General features: G+C 35.2%; 1 protein-coding gene across 1 annotated transcript in view; it reads left to right on the forward strand.

Annotated features, from left to right (window-relative positions):
* Positions 1–14608, forward strand: part of LOC106092734 (uncharacterized) — a 437945-nt gene that overhangs the window by 292214 nt on the left and 131123 nt on the right. Inside the window, exons 4-5 of the mRNA XM_059362614.1 lie at positions 7459–7751; positions 11013–11062. Coding sequence (XP_059218597.1) covers positions 7459–7751; positions 11013–11062 — 343 coding nt within the window. The remainder of the gene's footprint in view (positions 1–7458; positions 7752–11012; positions 11063–14608) is intronic.

Consider the following 14608-nt stretch of genomic DNA (forward strand, 5'->3'; position numbering starts at 1 on the left):
AGGGTATAAAAATAATAAAATAAAAGTTTTTCAAAATTTGAAAATTAGATTTTTTTATACCCAGCACCATAGGATGAGGGTATACTAATTTGGTCATTCCGTTTGTGACACCTCGAAATATTGATCTAGTACCCCATAAAGTATATATATTCTTGATCGTCTCGATATTCTAAGTCGATCTGTCCGTCCGTCCGTCCGTCCGTCTGTCGAAATCACGATAACGGTCGAACGCGTAAAGCTAGCCGCTTGAAATTTTGCACAGACACTAGATATTGATGTAGGTCGTTGGGGATTGTAAATGGACCATATCGGTTCAGATTTGGATATAGCTCCCACATAAACCGATCTCCCGTTTTGACCTCCTGAGCCCTTACAAGCCGCAATTTTTGTCCGATTTGGCTGTAATTTTGCACATAGTGTTCTGTTATGACTTCGAACAACTGTGACAAGTACGGTCGGAATCGGTCTATAACCTGATATAGCTCCCATATAAACCGATCCCCCGATTTGACTTCTGAGCCCTTGAAAGCCTTAGTTTTCATCCGATTTTTCTGAAATTTTCCAAACAGTGTTCCTTTGTGACTCTCAACAACTGTGCTAAGTTCGGCCCAAATCGGTCAAGAACATGATATAGCCCCCATATAAACTGATCATCCGATTTTATTTCTTGAGCCCTTATTAGCCGCGATTTTTATATGATTTGTTATATAGTGTTCTGTTTTTGCATATTGTGTTCTGTTATGACTTTCAACAACTGTGCCAAGTACGGTCCAAATCGGTCTATAACCTAATATAGCTCCCATATTTTAGCAGAATCCAAGATTCGGCCCGGCCGAACTTAGCACGCTTTTACTTGTTTTAACTTCCTTAAGCATTTGTTAATAAAAAAATCTTGACAATTAAAGAAGATCAATGGCTTAGGATGGAATCTTCATCTGATACTGTACAGTGGTCACATTGGGTTACAAGGCCACCAACAAAATATGGATTGCGGCTTGCAACGCTGTATGCAGGATATATGGGAAGTAATCATCAGACACTATATCGGACTTGAACCACTTTAAGGGCAGGGCTTGGAAGATGATTTGAAAGGCTGTCATTTCATTTGCTACAGTGCACAATGCGCCCTTTACAAACCTCGAGGTATGTCTATAAAGCCATGGGATAGGCTTAATCTCGTGCCCTCTTTTTTCAGCAAATACAAGGTGGCCAATCAAATTTTATTGACTGCTTTTGAAAATCTGATTCAAATCTTTCACCTATACTAGAGCTTCTCAACTAGCGAATTTCTAATATCTGCGCTTCAATTTCTTCTTGACTTGGTTGGGAGTCGAAAGGAACTCAACCTAAATTTTTAATTTCCCAGTTGACTGTTTCAAAAGAAAATTCCTCCAAATCTTGCTTTTCAAACTGAGATTACCCACTGAGGATTTTGGCAGCGTTTATAGCTCATTCTGAAGTATCCAATTTGTGGTTGTTGTAACTTTTTATGATCATGGCTATGTGGCGGTGGTGGTGTTACGCTAGTTACGCTCTAGCGATTGACGAAATAAATTTTAAAAATTTATTTTGTAACAGTTCTTGGAAAACCCCATTTAAGTTGTTTTTGTTTTTGTTTTCTTTGGTGTTGTTGTTCCGCTCTTTTATTTATTTGCCTGACAAGTTGTGATTAAAACTCAGTTTATAAAAGTGTATAGCAAAAGCTGGCCCACTCCTACCACTGCACTTGCCGCTTGGGCTGCCATCCATCGCCAAGTGAAAGTTTTGGACACAACAATTAATTGAGCCTCTTTTGATGGGGTCATTTACAGCAAATGACTTTGTCACTTCTTTTAAAAACAAATTTCACCATAAAATTTCGTTTTTTTTTTCGCTAGAACTCATTGCCAACACTGCACAATATGCTACTCGCAGGACCTTCAAGGATAATTTCTTTAAACAGTTCACTTCCTGCCTGGTGTGGTAGTCTCCAGCCAGCTCTTTTTTAAGGCTTTTATTTCTTAAGGAGATGACAAAAAGTTTTTCGTTTTTGTCTTTTTGTTTTTTCTGAGTAACAGTGTGGGTAGGGGGCGGTGTTCTTTGTTAAGTGGCATTTTCAGTGGCGTGTTTTTTTACAGCCTTGGACATTGTAAGGCTTTTGGCCGTTTATTCAACGGAAAATGATGACCTCCTTGTGGATGTATGATTAACATTTGATTTGCTCAAGTTAAAAATCCATTTGAACGGTTATTTTTTTTTATGGCCATGGTTGCTGCTGTTGACGTTTTTCTCATTTTCTTGTTAAGGTAGAAAAGTCTGTTTTGGTTCGACTTTTTTTTTTTTTGTGTTTTTGTTTTGTTGCCGTTGAGAGTGTGTTATGGCTCTTTGTTTTGTTGGTTTGTCAAAATAACTTTGTTGAAAGTTATGATGACTACAAAAACCACCAAAGGTGGGCTGTCATATTCCCCCGAGCCCAGCGGCGTGTCAGAATGCCAGCCAGCTATTCAAACAAACAGCTAGCCAGCCTTGCAGTCATTCAGTGAGCCAAGTTCGCAGCCTGGCAATAGCCAGCAGTGGATTTATTTTATTAGAAACTTTCTCAGCCAATTTATGTGTGTTTATGTTTTTGTTTCGGCGTTTTGTTTCGTAACGTTCGGTTTTGTTGGAGGTCACCTCCTTAGACTGCCGCCGGTTAGGCCGTTGTTGCTTAAGGCAATTCTTTAACAACCTTATTAAAGGCTTAGTGTTTTAGAAAACAAAATAGGACTTTTGAAATCGGGTTTGTTTGATTTGTGTGGGCAAAAAGTTTTAAAGCAAAGATTTTGACAAAAAACCAGTAAGGAAAGGCAAAAGGCGGGCGGAGCCGACTATAAAATACCCTACACCTACCCTACAATTAAAAATGCAAACAGATTGTTTGAAAATTGTTGTTACTACGAGCATTTAAGTGCAAATCGGGCGATACATGTATATGGGAGCTATATGTAAATCTGAACCGATTTTGATGAAATCTCGCACACATGTTAAGAGCAACAAAACAATCCGTGCGAAATTTTGTGCAGATCGGTTGAAAATTTTAGCTACTATGACCATTTAAGTGCATATCGGGCGATACCTATATATGGGAGCTATATCTAAATCTGAACCGATTTGGATGAAAATATGCAGATATGTCAAAATCAGTAACAAAACAATCCATGCCCAATTTTGTGCAGATCGGTTGAAAATTTTAGCTACTATGACCATTTAAGTGCATATCGGGCGATACCTATATATGGGAGCTATATCTAAATCTGAACCGATTTGGATGAAAATTTGCAGATTTGTTAAGATCGGTAACAAAACAATCCGTGCCAAATTTTGGGCAGATCGGTTGAAAATTGTTGCTACTATGGCAATTTAAGTGCAAATCGGGCAATACATATGTATGGGAGCTATATCTAAATCTGAACCGATTTTGATGAAATCTTGCAGATAGGTTAAGATCAGTAACAAAACAATCTGTGCCAAATTTTATGCAGAGCGGTTAAAAATTATAACTACTACGGCTATTTAAGTGGAAATCGGTCGATACATATATATGGGAGCTATATCTAAATCTGAACCGATTTTTATAAAATTATGCAGACATGTTAAGATCAGTAACAAAACAATCCGCGCCATATTTTGTGTAGATCGGTTTAAAATTGTAGCTATTACCGCCATTAAAGTGCAAATCGGGCGATACATATATATGGGAGCTATATCTAAATCTGAACCGATTTGGATGAAAATTTGCAGATATGTCAAAATCAATAACAAAACAATCCATGCCAAATTTTGTGCAGATCGGTTGAACATTTTAGCTACTACGACCATTTAATTGCAAATCGGGCGATACATATATATGGGAGCTATATCTAAATCTGAACCGATTTGGATGAAAATTTGAAGGTATGTCAAAATCAGTAACAAAACAATCCATCGGTTGAAAAATAAAGCATTTATGGATATTAGACCATGTATCGGAAAATCGGTCTATATAGCAGCTATATCCAAATATGGGCCGGTTTGGCCCATTCAAGAACTTAACCAGCGTGCGTGGATATCAGATTCGTATTCTACTCCCAAATACCGTTTATTGAGCCCCATATTGCGATGGTCAGTTAATAATTGCTTTTTGTGGGTTGTTTTGGGGAAGGGGTAGACCCCTAAAAAATTAGCCCCGAAAGTGGGTATCAATTTCGTGCTCTATTCCCCAATACCTTTTATTTGAGCCTCACTTTGACAAGGTCGATAAATATGGCCGATTAGGGGTGTTTTGGGGAGTGGGGTGGTCCCTCAAAACACGTAGCCCTTAAAATATATCAGCATCGTGCTCTACTCTCAAATATAATTTATTTGAACCCCATATTGTCATTGGCCTAAAAATTGGATATCAAATTCGTTTTCTACCCACAAATACCTTCCACTAGGTCCGTTTTGTTGTATGGGCCTTAAAAACTATCAAAATCGAGATCCAATCCCTTTAAGACCCAAATTGTTATGGTGAGCAAATGCGTTCTATTTGGGGCTTGTTATGTGGGTGGGACGTCCTCTAGACAGTTGGTCCCGAATGTTGATATCAGATTCGTGGTCTACCTTTCATTTGAGCCCCATATTTCCATAATCGGCAAACATGACCGTTTTGGGGGATGGGGCGGGCGTTCAGTTACCTGATATTATATATCAAACTCGTGTTCTACTCTTAAATATCTCTCATTACAGCCCCCTATTGGAATGGTCAGCAAATACGTCCTATATTGGTGGTGTTATGGGGGTGGGGTGGCACCATAGACCATTTTTCACAAATATTGATATCCAATTCGTGCTTTACTTCCATAGACCTTTCTTTTGAGCCCCATATTGCTGTGGTCATAAATGTGTCCTCTTTGGGTGGTGTTTTTGGGTGGGGGCCGGCCCCCCAAACACTTGGCCCCACATTTGGATATCAGATTCGTATTCTACACTCAAATACCTTTTATTTATATTGCCATGGTCAGTATATAAGTTCTGTTCGGAGGTGTTTTTGGCAAGGGGTGAATCCCCAGAAACTTTGTCCCACATTTTGATATTAGATTCGTATTCTACTTGCAAATACCTTTCATTTGAGTCCCACATTGCCGTGGAAGATAAATATGTCTGATTGTAGATAAATATGTCTGACCCCAACCCTTGGGGGTTGAGGTGGTCCCCCTAACACTTGGTCCGACAATTGTATATCACATACGCTTTCTACTCGTAAATACCTTTCACTTGAGTCCCATATTGTCGTAATTGATCTATATTTATATTTTAGGGGTTTTGGGGGTGGGGCGGCCCCCCTAGGCACCCCACCCAAAATTTGGATACAAAACTATTGTTTTTAGGTTACCTTAAGAGGGCAAACAAAATTGCCCTTAAATCGCACCACCCATCACCGAGATCTAGCGTTTCTGAAAATAAGGGTAAGGGGGAGGGTCCGCCCCCCTTCATATATCAAAGAGCGCAATTCTTATTCGAATTGGCTGATATGTTACACAGGTCTCCAACATATAATTTAATTGTGGTTCAAATCGAACCATATCTTGATATCGCTCTAATAGCAGAGCAAATCTTTTCTTATATCCTGTTTTGCCTTAGAAGAGATGCCGGGAAAAGAACTCGACAAATGCTATCCATGGTGGAGGGTATATAAGATTCGGCCCGGCCGAACTTAGCACGCTTTTACTTGTTCTTGATAATTTATTTTTTTTTTCTTAAGAACGTTTTGTGAAAATTTTGTTTCCATTGGAATTTTTGTCAAAATTTAATTGTTTTTGATCAAAATCTTATTTCCACAAAAAGTTGGTTGGAAATTTGATTTCATAACCGTTCGTTCGGTTATTTGCTCCCGCAATTATTATCACTCTAGTCCTTGGCCTTTGTGCAGTTAAGGTTAGTTTTACAGATGGCCCTCTTTGTATGCTTCAGCTTGACAGGCTATGGGGAGGTGGAATGGTTGCATGCGCCTTTTTATGGCTGTCAAGCCAAGTATTTCTCTTCACTTGGGTTTTGAGTAGGTCTTTGTTGGGCCCTCAAGTAGTCTCTTGAAATTATGCTACTTAACGAACTTTGACAACGTTGTTAACTTGGCCATTTATTTGTTTTTCCGCCCGCTCACTAACGCCGAAAAAACCAAGAAGCAACTGAAAGAGGCTGGGGTGTGAAGCTTAGGGTGTTTGCTCTCACTCTGAGAGTGGATGTGTGGGTGTGTGTGTGTGTGTACGATGGCTTGCCCTTATTATTCCCCAAGGTGTTGAGCCAAAAGAAGCCACTTGAAGAAGCAATTTTCTCACAGCCAAAAGACGACAGGAGAAAAAAAAACAAAAAAGTTTATATATAAGCGGAGCCTTAAAACTAAACGGAACCATTTTGAAAAGCAAGGAAATCAACAGAAATTAAATGCTCATTCTTTGTGTTACCATTTGGTTTTTTTTTTTGGGTTCTTTTTTTCTTGTCTCATTTGTTCTCTTTACTCTGGCCGTTATTAACTATCTTTGCAAGAGCCTGTCTGTCTGTCTTGCTTTCTCACTCATTGTGTCCTTTGTTGGCCTTTGTTTGGTCTTTGTGTTAAGTGTTTGTAAATTGTAGTAAAGGTGAAGAAGTCCTTTGCCAGAACTTTCTTTTTTTTGGTTTTGTGTGGCTGTGGCATTTTGTTTGAGAACAACTTCCTGTGCTGCGGCTGGGACTTGCTAGGGAGCATTCCCTTGTCTCCTTGCCTTATAACACAAGATGCCTCATTATGGTTAGAGTTTTTTTTTGGCTCATATTTTTGAAATATTTAAGACTAAGCATTGATCATGAAATATGATGGTCTTATTATTAAAGTTTTGTCGAAAGCTTTTAAAATGTTTTTATTAAAACTTGTTAAAAAATTTTCCCATAAAAAAATCTGCTAAAATTTTATGTTCACAGAAAACCTTTGAATTTTTTTGGAATTTTTTTAAAATTATTTTTATAAAAGTAGTGAATTAAATATTTGCAAAATTTTGCTTTAATTGGATGCCAATAAAAGGTTCCATTATCCATTGAATTGACTTATCCATTCCCGGCCATCTCACGTAAAGACATAAAATGTTTTCCTCAGTATTCCATTTGATTTTATGTGATTGTGTTTTAGTAGCATGTGGCTTTGCGGCTCTTAGGCGCCCTATCCCTTCCCATTTCGTATTAAACAACGTTCTCTATCATGAACGTATCCTTTTGTTTATTTTTAGTTTAGGTTTTTTAGTGTTTAGTTTTTTTTTTAAGAATTTAGAAGTGATGGCCAACTTGACCATGAATTGTGATGACCATATCCTTTTTCCCCCTTCTCTCCCTCCATTTATATTTTTTTTTAAGAGACCTTATACACCCAACTTTAACCATTTATGTCTTTTCTTTTTTCTTCCTTTTCTCTTTTGGTGGTATGCCCCCATACTTTTACTGTTTTCTCAACAGCCCTCCAGTTGCCTATCGGATAAAGAAGAGGATGAGATTTATGGTTTCGGTTATGGAGTGTTTGCACCACGTGTAGGCCGTGGTGCTTTGACGCAACAGCAACATTTTATACAGCAACAAACGCTACAACAGCAAGCCCAAATAAGTCAGCAGCAGCAACAACAACAGCAGCATCAGCAGCTGTCATTAATGCAAGGTGCTGTCAGCCAACATCATCAATTACAACAACGCCATCCTCAAAGTTTACAATCCATCCCGCCCAATGCTGCCCATCTGAATTTTGTCCAACAAAAGTAAGTTTCTGAAATTTCATTTAACAAAAATCTAAAGTTTGTTGTTTTATTTTGTTTTGAAAAGATGCCCTGCATCAATGTGGAGCCAAATAAAAATGGACAATTGGTTGTGCAACCAGAAAAAGAAAAGATGGGAATCATCGATTACTTGAAGAGAATGCCAATTTTAAGTCTTTTTTGTCTGTTTGTCCGTTTTCGCTATCAATGAAGTTTTCTATAAAAACAAGATTTCCATGAAATGTTCTCTAAAGAGAAATTTATAATATTTTTTTTTCTAATTTTTTATTTTATTTTATTTCCAATTTCTGTGCAAATTTTCCTAAATTTAGAAAAATTTTCCTGAATTTAGTAAAATATTTCTTAAATTTAGTAAAATTTTCTTAAAAGTAAGTTTCTGAAATTTCATTTAACAAAAATCTAAAGTTTGTTGTTTTATTTTGTTTTGAAAAGATGCCCTGCATCAATGTGGAGCCAAATAAAAATGGACAATTGGTTGTGCAACCAGAAAAAGAAAAGATGGGAATCATCGATTACTTGAAGAGAATGCCAATTTTAAAACTTTTTCGTCTGTCTGTCCATTTTCGCTATCAATGAAGTTTTCTCTAAAAACAAGATTTCCATGAAATTTTCTCTAAAGAGAAATTTAAAATATTTTTTTTTCTAATTTTTTATTTTATTTTATTTCCAATTTCTGTGCAAATTTTCCTGAATTTAGTAAAATATTTCTTAAATTTAATAAAATTTTCTTTAATTTAGTAAAATTTTCTTAGAATTTAGTAAAATGTTCTTAGAATTTAGTAAAATTTTCTTAGAATTTAGTAAAATTTTCTTAGAATTTAGTAAAATTTTCTTAGAATTGAGTAAATTTTTTATGCTAATTTCCATTTCATTTTCTTAAAATACAATAAAAGACGAAAGTTTGCATGAATTTATTTTATTTATTTTTTGTTTTTATCAAAATTTGTCTAATTTGAATGGAATTTTTTCGAATCTCCACAAAATTTGCATAAACTTCTACATATTCTATATATCCACATTTTATTCGAACGCCACCGTAGCGGAGGAGTTAGCATGTCCGCCTATGAACTCCTGGGTTCGAAACCTGGCGAGACCATCAGAAAGAAAATTTTCTGCGGTGGTTTTCCCCTCCTAATGTTGGCAACATTTGTGAGGTGCAATGCCATGGAAAACTTCTCTCCAAAGAGGTTTCGCACTGCGGCACGCTGTTCGGAATCGGCTATAAAGAGGAGGCCCCTTATCATTGGGCCTAAACTTGAATCGGACGGCTCTCATCGATATGTGAGAAGTTTGCCCCTGTTCCTTAGTGGAATGTTCATGGGCAAAATTTGCATCTATTCACCAAACTTAATGTATTTAGTTTCGAAATATGTTTACTTGACAGGTATCCTTTATAGAACTGTCAAATAAACCTATTTAAAATCTACATTAAGTTTAGTGCATAAGGCTGTACATTTTTATTTCAATGAAAGTTTAATAAATTAAAAGACATTTTTCGTAAGTTCAATGAAATTTTTCTTAATATCAGTGAAGATTTGTTAATTTTAATGACATTATCCTAGTTTCAAATAAATTTTTCCTAGTTTCGATAAAATTTTTACTAATTCCAAAGAAATTTTTACCAATTCCAAAGAAATTTTTACTAATTCCTAAGAAATATTTACTAATTCCAAAGAAATTTTTAATAATTCCAAAGAAATTTTTACTAATTCCTATTAAAAATTGTTTGATTTTCTCAAAATTTAAGTTTTCATAAAATTTTATTCCAAGATAAATTATTAAAAAATTTCCAGCTCCAAATTTCCATGAAATTTTCTCTGCCTCCTCCTATTTAAGCAACCTATCCTTTTTTATTAATGCTCTGTGTTCTGATGTAGCTCATCAACTGGTCGGTTTGATCAACACTTAGACTTCACTTTCTTTGTTTTAATTATGAAAGAAAAACAATTTTTTTCTTTCCAAACAAAATTTCTTACTTTGCCATGTCCTTTTTTCGTAACTTCAATAGAATTTTTCCTAATATCAGTGGAGATTTCTTAATTTCAATGAAATTTTCCTAGTTTCAAATAAATTTGTCCTAGTTTCAATCAAATTTTTACTAGTTCCAGGGAATTTTTACTAATTCCAAAGAAATTTTTACTAACTTCTATAATCAAAATTTAATTTTCTCAAGATATAAAGTTTAAATAAAAATTTGCTGCAGTGATAAATTTTGTCTTATAAAAAAATTCCAGAACCTAATTTCCACGAAATTCTCTCGGCTTTCTCCTTTCGAAGCAAACTCTCCTTTTCTACTAATGCTCTGTGTTCTTATGTAGCTCATCAAGTGGTCGGTTTGATCGACCTAAGCCATCACATTCTTTGTTTTAATAATAAAAGAAAATCAATTTTTTTTTTCTTTCCAAACAAAATTTTTTACTTTGCCATGTCCTTTTTTTCGTAATTTTAATGCAATTTTTCTTAATATCAGTGGAGATTTCTTAATTTCAATTAATTTTTCCTAGCTTCTATTAAATTTTTACTAATTTCAAAGAAATTTTTACTAATTCCAAAGAAATTTTTACTAATTCCAAATATATTTTTACTAATTCCAAAGAAAATTTTACTAATTTCTGTAAAAAAAAAATTAGTTTTAACAAGGTATTAAGTTTTCAGCATCCTGCTTTTGATGCAAACTCCCCTTTTTTTATTAATGCTCTGTGTTCACTTTCTTTTTTTTTTAATAGAAGAAAAATAAATTTTTCCTTTCCAAACAAAATTTATTAGTTTGCCATGTCCTTCTTTCGTAACTTCAATACAATTTTTCCTAACATTAGTGGAGATTTCTTAATTTCAATGAAATTTTCTTAGTTTTAATTAAATTTTTCCTAGTTTCAATTAAATTTTTACTAATTCCAAAGAAATTTTTATTAATTCCAAAGAAATGTTTCCTTATTCCAAAGAAATTTTTACTAATTCCAAAGAAATGTTTACTAAATCCTATAAAAAAATTTTGATTTTCTCAGCATATATAGTTTTCACAAAACTTCAATGATGAATTTTGTCGGCTTCCTCCTTTTGATGCAAACTCTCCTTTTTTATTAAAGCTCTGTGTTCTGATGTAGTTCTTCAAGTGGTCGGTTTGATCGACTCAAAGTCATCACTTTCTTTGTTTTAATAATAAAAGAAAATCAATTTTTTTTTCTTTCCAAACAAAATTTATTACTTTGCCATGTCCTTTCTTTTCTCTTTGTCTCGTTACAGTTGCCTAAGTCCTCGTTCCGCTTATTTTTATGAATTTCCTCCAACGACGGGTAAGTAAAACGCAGTTAACTTTTCTTTTTTTTCTCTGGTATATTATAAACCATAAATTTTTTGAATTTTCATTTTGTTTCATCTCTCACACTCTGTTTCACCAACATTCATCATCCAAGACAAAGCTACACATAAATGGAGTTTTTTGTAAAATATTATAAGTACAAAAATTTCATTTTCTTGAAATAAATGTTTGGCCATATTTTGCATTAAACGCGAATCAAGCTTCAATTTTAATGAAGCCATCATCAACTCTTTGCACAATAGCTGAGAAAAATAGACCAAAGCGGGGCCAGGAAGCTTTTTAACTCCAAAATGCCTCACACTTCCTTCCATTCTTCTTCCTTGGCCGTAATAGCTAAAGCAACACGCTTCAATAAGGTCCCCTTTTTTTTGTTGTTATCGTTTCCGGCTGCTACTTCATTTATGGCCACACGTTTGTCATCGTAAAATGTTGGCAACAGCTTCTCTCTGGCAAAATTGAAAGTGAAAAAAGAGCGCTACGCTATAAAAGCTTCCGCTTCAAATTGATTCTGCCGGAAACCTGCAAAGTAATTTGGGTATTTATTAAGAAGTCTTAGTGCTTGGAAGTGAATGTTACCTTAATGTTCTCATACTTCATGGCACAGGCCATTATTATTTTGATTTTCCATAACCTTCCACCGCCTCCCACTCTCACGCCTAGTTATAGATATCCTAGAATGAAAGCCTAAATGATTGAGTGACTTGCTACATTACTTGCTATAGGAAAATTTTCATAATTTTTTTCCTTTCATGCTTGATGGCGCCCTGATTGTATGAACATTTGGCATTTTATTAATGCCAATAATTCTAGTCTCATTTGATTGCTGGCTAACAGAAATCAAAAATGAGCATATTATTCATGGTGTTTATTTGACACAGATTGCCTTACGGGCTAATCAATGTTTGGGCCAAAAGGCAAAGATTTTCATGAAATATGGCCAACAGGCGTAAACTTGGCGTTATAGGAATGAAAGTTTTTTTTTGAGATTTTGTTAAGGGTTGCGCCTTGACTAACCACCTGCATAAGTTTTTCTCACTTTGGCAAAGCAAGGATATCGCCGAACAATTGTGACCTCTATGGTTAAAAGAATTTTGGGAACATTAGTTAACATTTTGGAAATTTTTCAAAAATTTGCAATTCCAAATTCAAATTTTCAAACTAATTTCCTTATTTGAGTGAATTTTTGAAATTTTTGTTAAAAATTGTATTTTGTAAAAATTCACAATAGGCCAAATACCGATGACTTACCCATATCTATACCCTCCACCATAGGATGGGGGTATACTAATTTCTTAATTCTGTTTGTAACACCTCGAAATATGCGTCTAAAACCTCATAAAGTTTATATATTCTTGATCATCGTGACATTTTAGGTCGAACTAGCCATGTCCGTCCGTCTGTCCTTCCGTCCGTTCGGTTGAAATTGTAAATGGGCCAAATCGGTCCATGTTTTGATATAGCTGCCATATAAACCAATCTTGGGTCTTGACTTCCTAAGCCTCTAGAGGGCGCAATTCTCCTCAAATTTGATTGTAGTGTTTTGATATCACGTGCAACAACTGTGCTAAGTATGATCAAAATCGGTTCATAGCTTGATATACCTGCCATATAAACCGATCTTGGGTCTTGGCTTCTAGAGCCACTAAAAGGCGCAATTCTAGTCAGAAATTTTGACAGAAATTTTGCACGTAGTGTTTTGTTAAGACTTCCAACATCTGCGCTAAGTATGATCCGGTCTATAGCCTGATATAGCTGCCATATAAACCGATCTTGGGTCTTGACTTCTTGAGCTTTTAGAAGGCGCAGTTCTTATCCGATGTGGCTGTGGTGTTTTAGTATCACTTCCAACATTTGTGCGAAGTATGGTCCAAATCGGTCCATAACCTGGTATAGGTGCCATATTAACCGATCTTGGGTCTTGACTTCTTGAGCTTTTAGAAGGCGCAATTCTCATCCGATTTGGCTGTAATTTTGCACTTTGTGTTTTGGTAGCACTTCCAACACTTGTGCGAAGTATGATCCAAATCGGTCCATAACCTGGTATAGGTGCCACATAAATCGATCTTGTATTTTGACTTCTTGAGCCGCTAGAGGACGCAATTATCATCCGATTTGGCAAAAATTTTGTGTGAGGTGCATTTATATGATGAATATGGTCAAAATATGGTTCATAACCTGAAATGGCTGCCATATAAACCAATCTTGGATCTTGACTTCTTGACCCACTAGAGGGCACAATTCTTATCCGATTTGGCAAAAATTTCGCATGACGTGTTTTGTTATGACTTCCAAAAACTGTGTCAAATATGCTTCAAATCGGTTCATAACCTGACATAGCTGCCGTATAAACCGATCTGGGATCTTGATTCTGGAGCCTCCACAGGGCGCAATTATCCGATTTGGCTGAAATTTTATACAACAGCTTCTCCCATGACCATCAATACATGTGTCAAATATGGTCCGAATTGTTTTATAGCCTTATACAGCTCCCATATCAACCGATCCTGAGACCCTATATTGCACAATTCTTACTCGAATTGACTGTAATTTTACACAATGACCTCTACTATGGTTTCCAATATTCAATTCAATTATGGTCCCAAGATCCAGCCATAGTTTGACATTAAAAATACTGCAAAATCCAACATTTATGAAAAAAAAAACTTAATTTGCTTCAACAAAAAATGCCAAATTGATTTTTATTGAATTGCAAGAGACTTTCCCTAACTTTTACCAATTGAAAAAAAAAAAAATAAAATATTGGAACCTCTTTTTTATAGCCAGGCCAACTTTTAAAACTCAATTTCTGGCTCCTAAAAGTATATCACAAAAACTATATACATATAGTTCTTTTATATTTCAATTGAAAATAAAGGTTATGTTGCTAGTTAAAGAAAAGCCCCAAAAACATTACACTTTGTGGTAATCCATAGAAACGCAATTTTGGTATTTGTTCCTAAAAAAAATCATAAAAAAAATCTTTATACCAAGGATATTTTTATGTGTTCGTTTTTGTTTTTTTTTTCTTCTGCAGCGCACAAAAGTATGCTACACAAATGACCTTTTCTCTTTGAACCTCTAATCCTTCATGGCCCACTTTAAAGTTGTTTTCTCTTCAAATACTAACAAATGTCAGCGTAGTTGTAAGCTTTTTGCAATCTTTAGTCTTTATTATGAATGTGTGAGTTGTTGCTTTTGAGATTCTGTTTTTTTTTTTCTGTTGCCCTTGCCACACCACCACCAAATTGAAATCATGTCATGTAAAATGACTTCCCTCCTGCACTCAAAGAGTGGCTTTTCTTCATTTGGTGTTTGTGAAAAAATCATCGTAAAAGTGTTGGTTGAAAGGAAATGGATAAATGGTCTCCAATCAAATGGCTTAGAGTCTTCAAAAGACAAAAAAAAGAGGAAACTTTGTAATGATGTCACACATACACATGCAAACACTTTGTTGTCAACAAAACAGTATGAAAGAAAAGACAAATCACTTAAATCATAGCCCAAGAAAGTTGAATTCTAA

Source organism: Stomoxys calcitrans, chromosome 2, assembly GCF_963082655.1.
Source record: "Stomoxys calcitrans chromosome 2, idStoCalc2.1, whole genome shotgun sequence".
In the NCBI taxonomy this organism is placed as follows: domain Eukaryota; kingdom Metazoa; phylum Arthropoda; class Insecta; order Diptera; family Muscidae; genus Stomoxys; species Stomoxys calcitrans.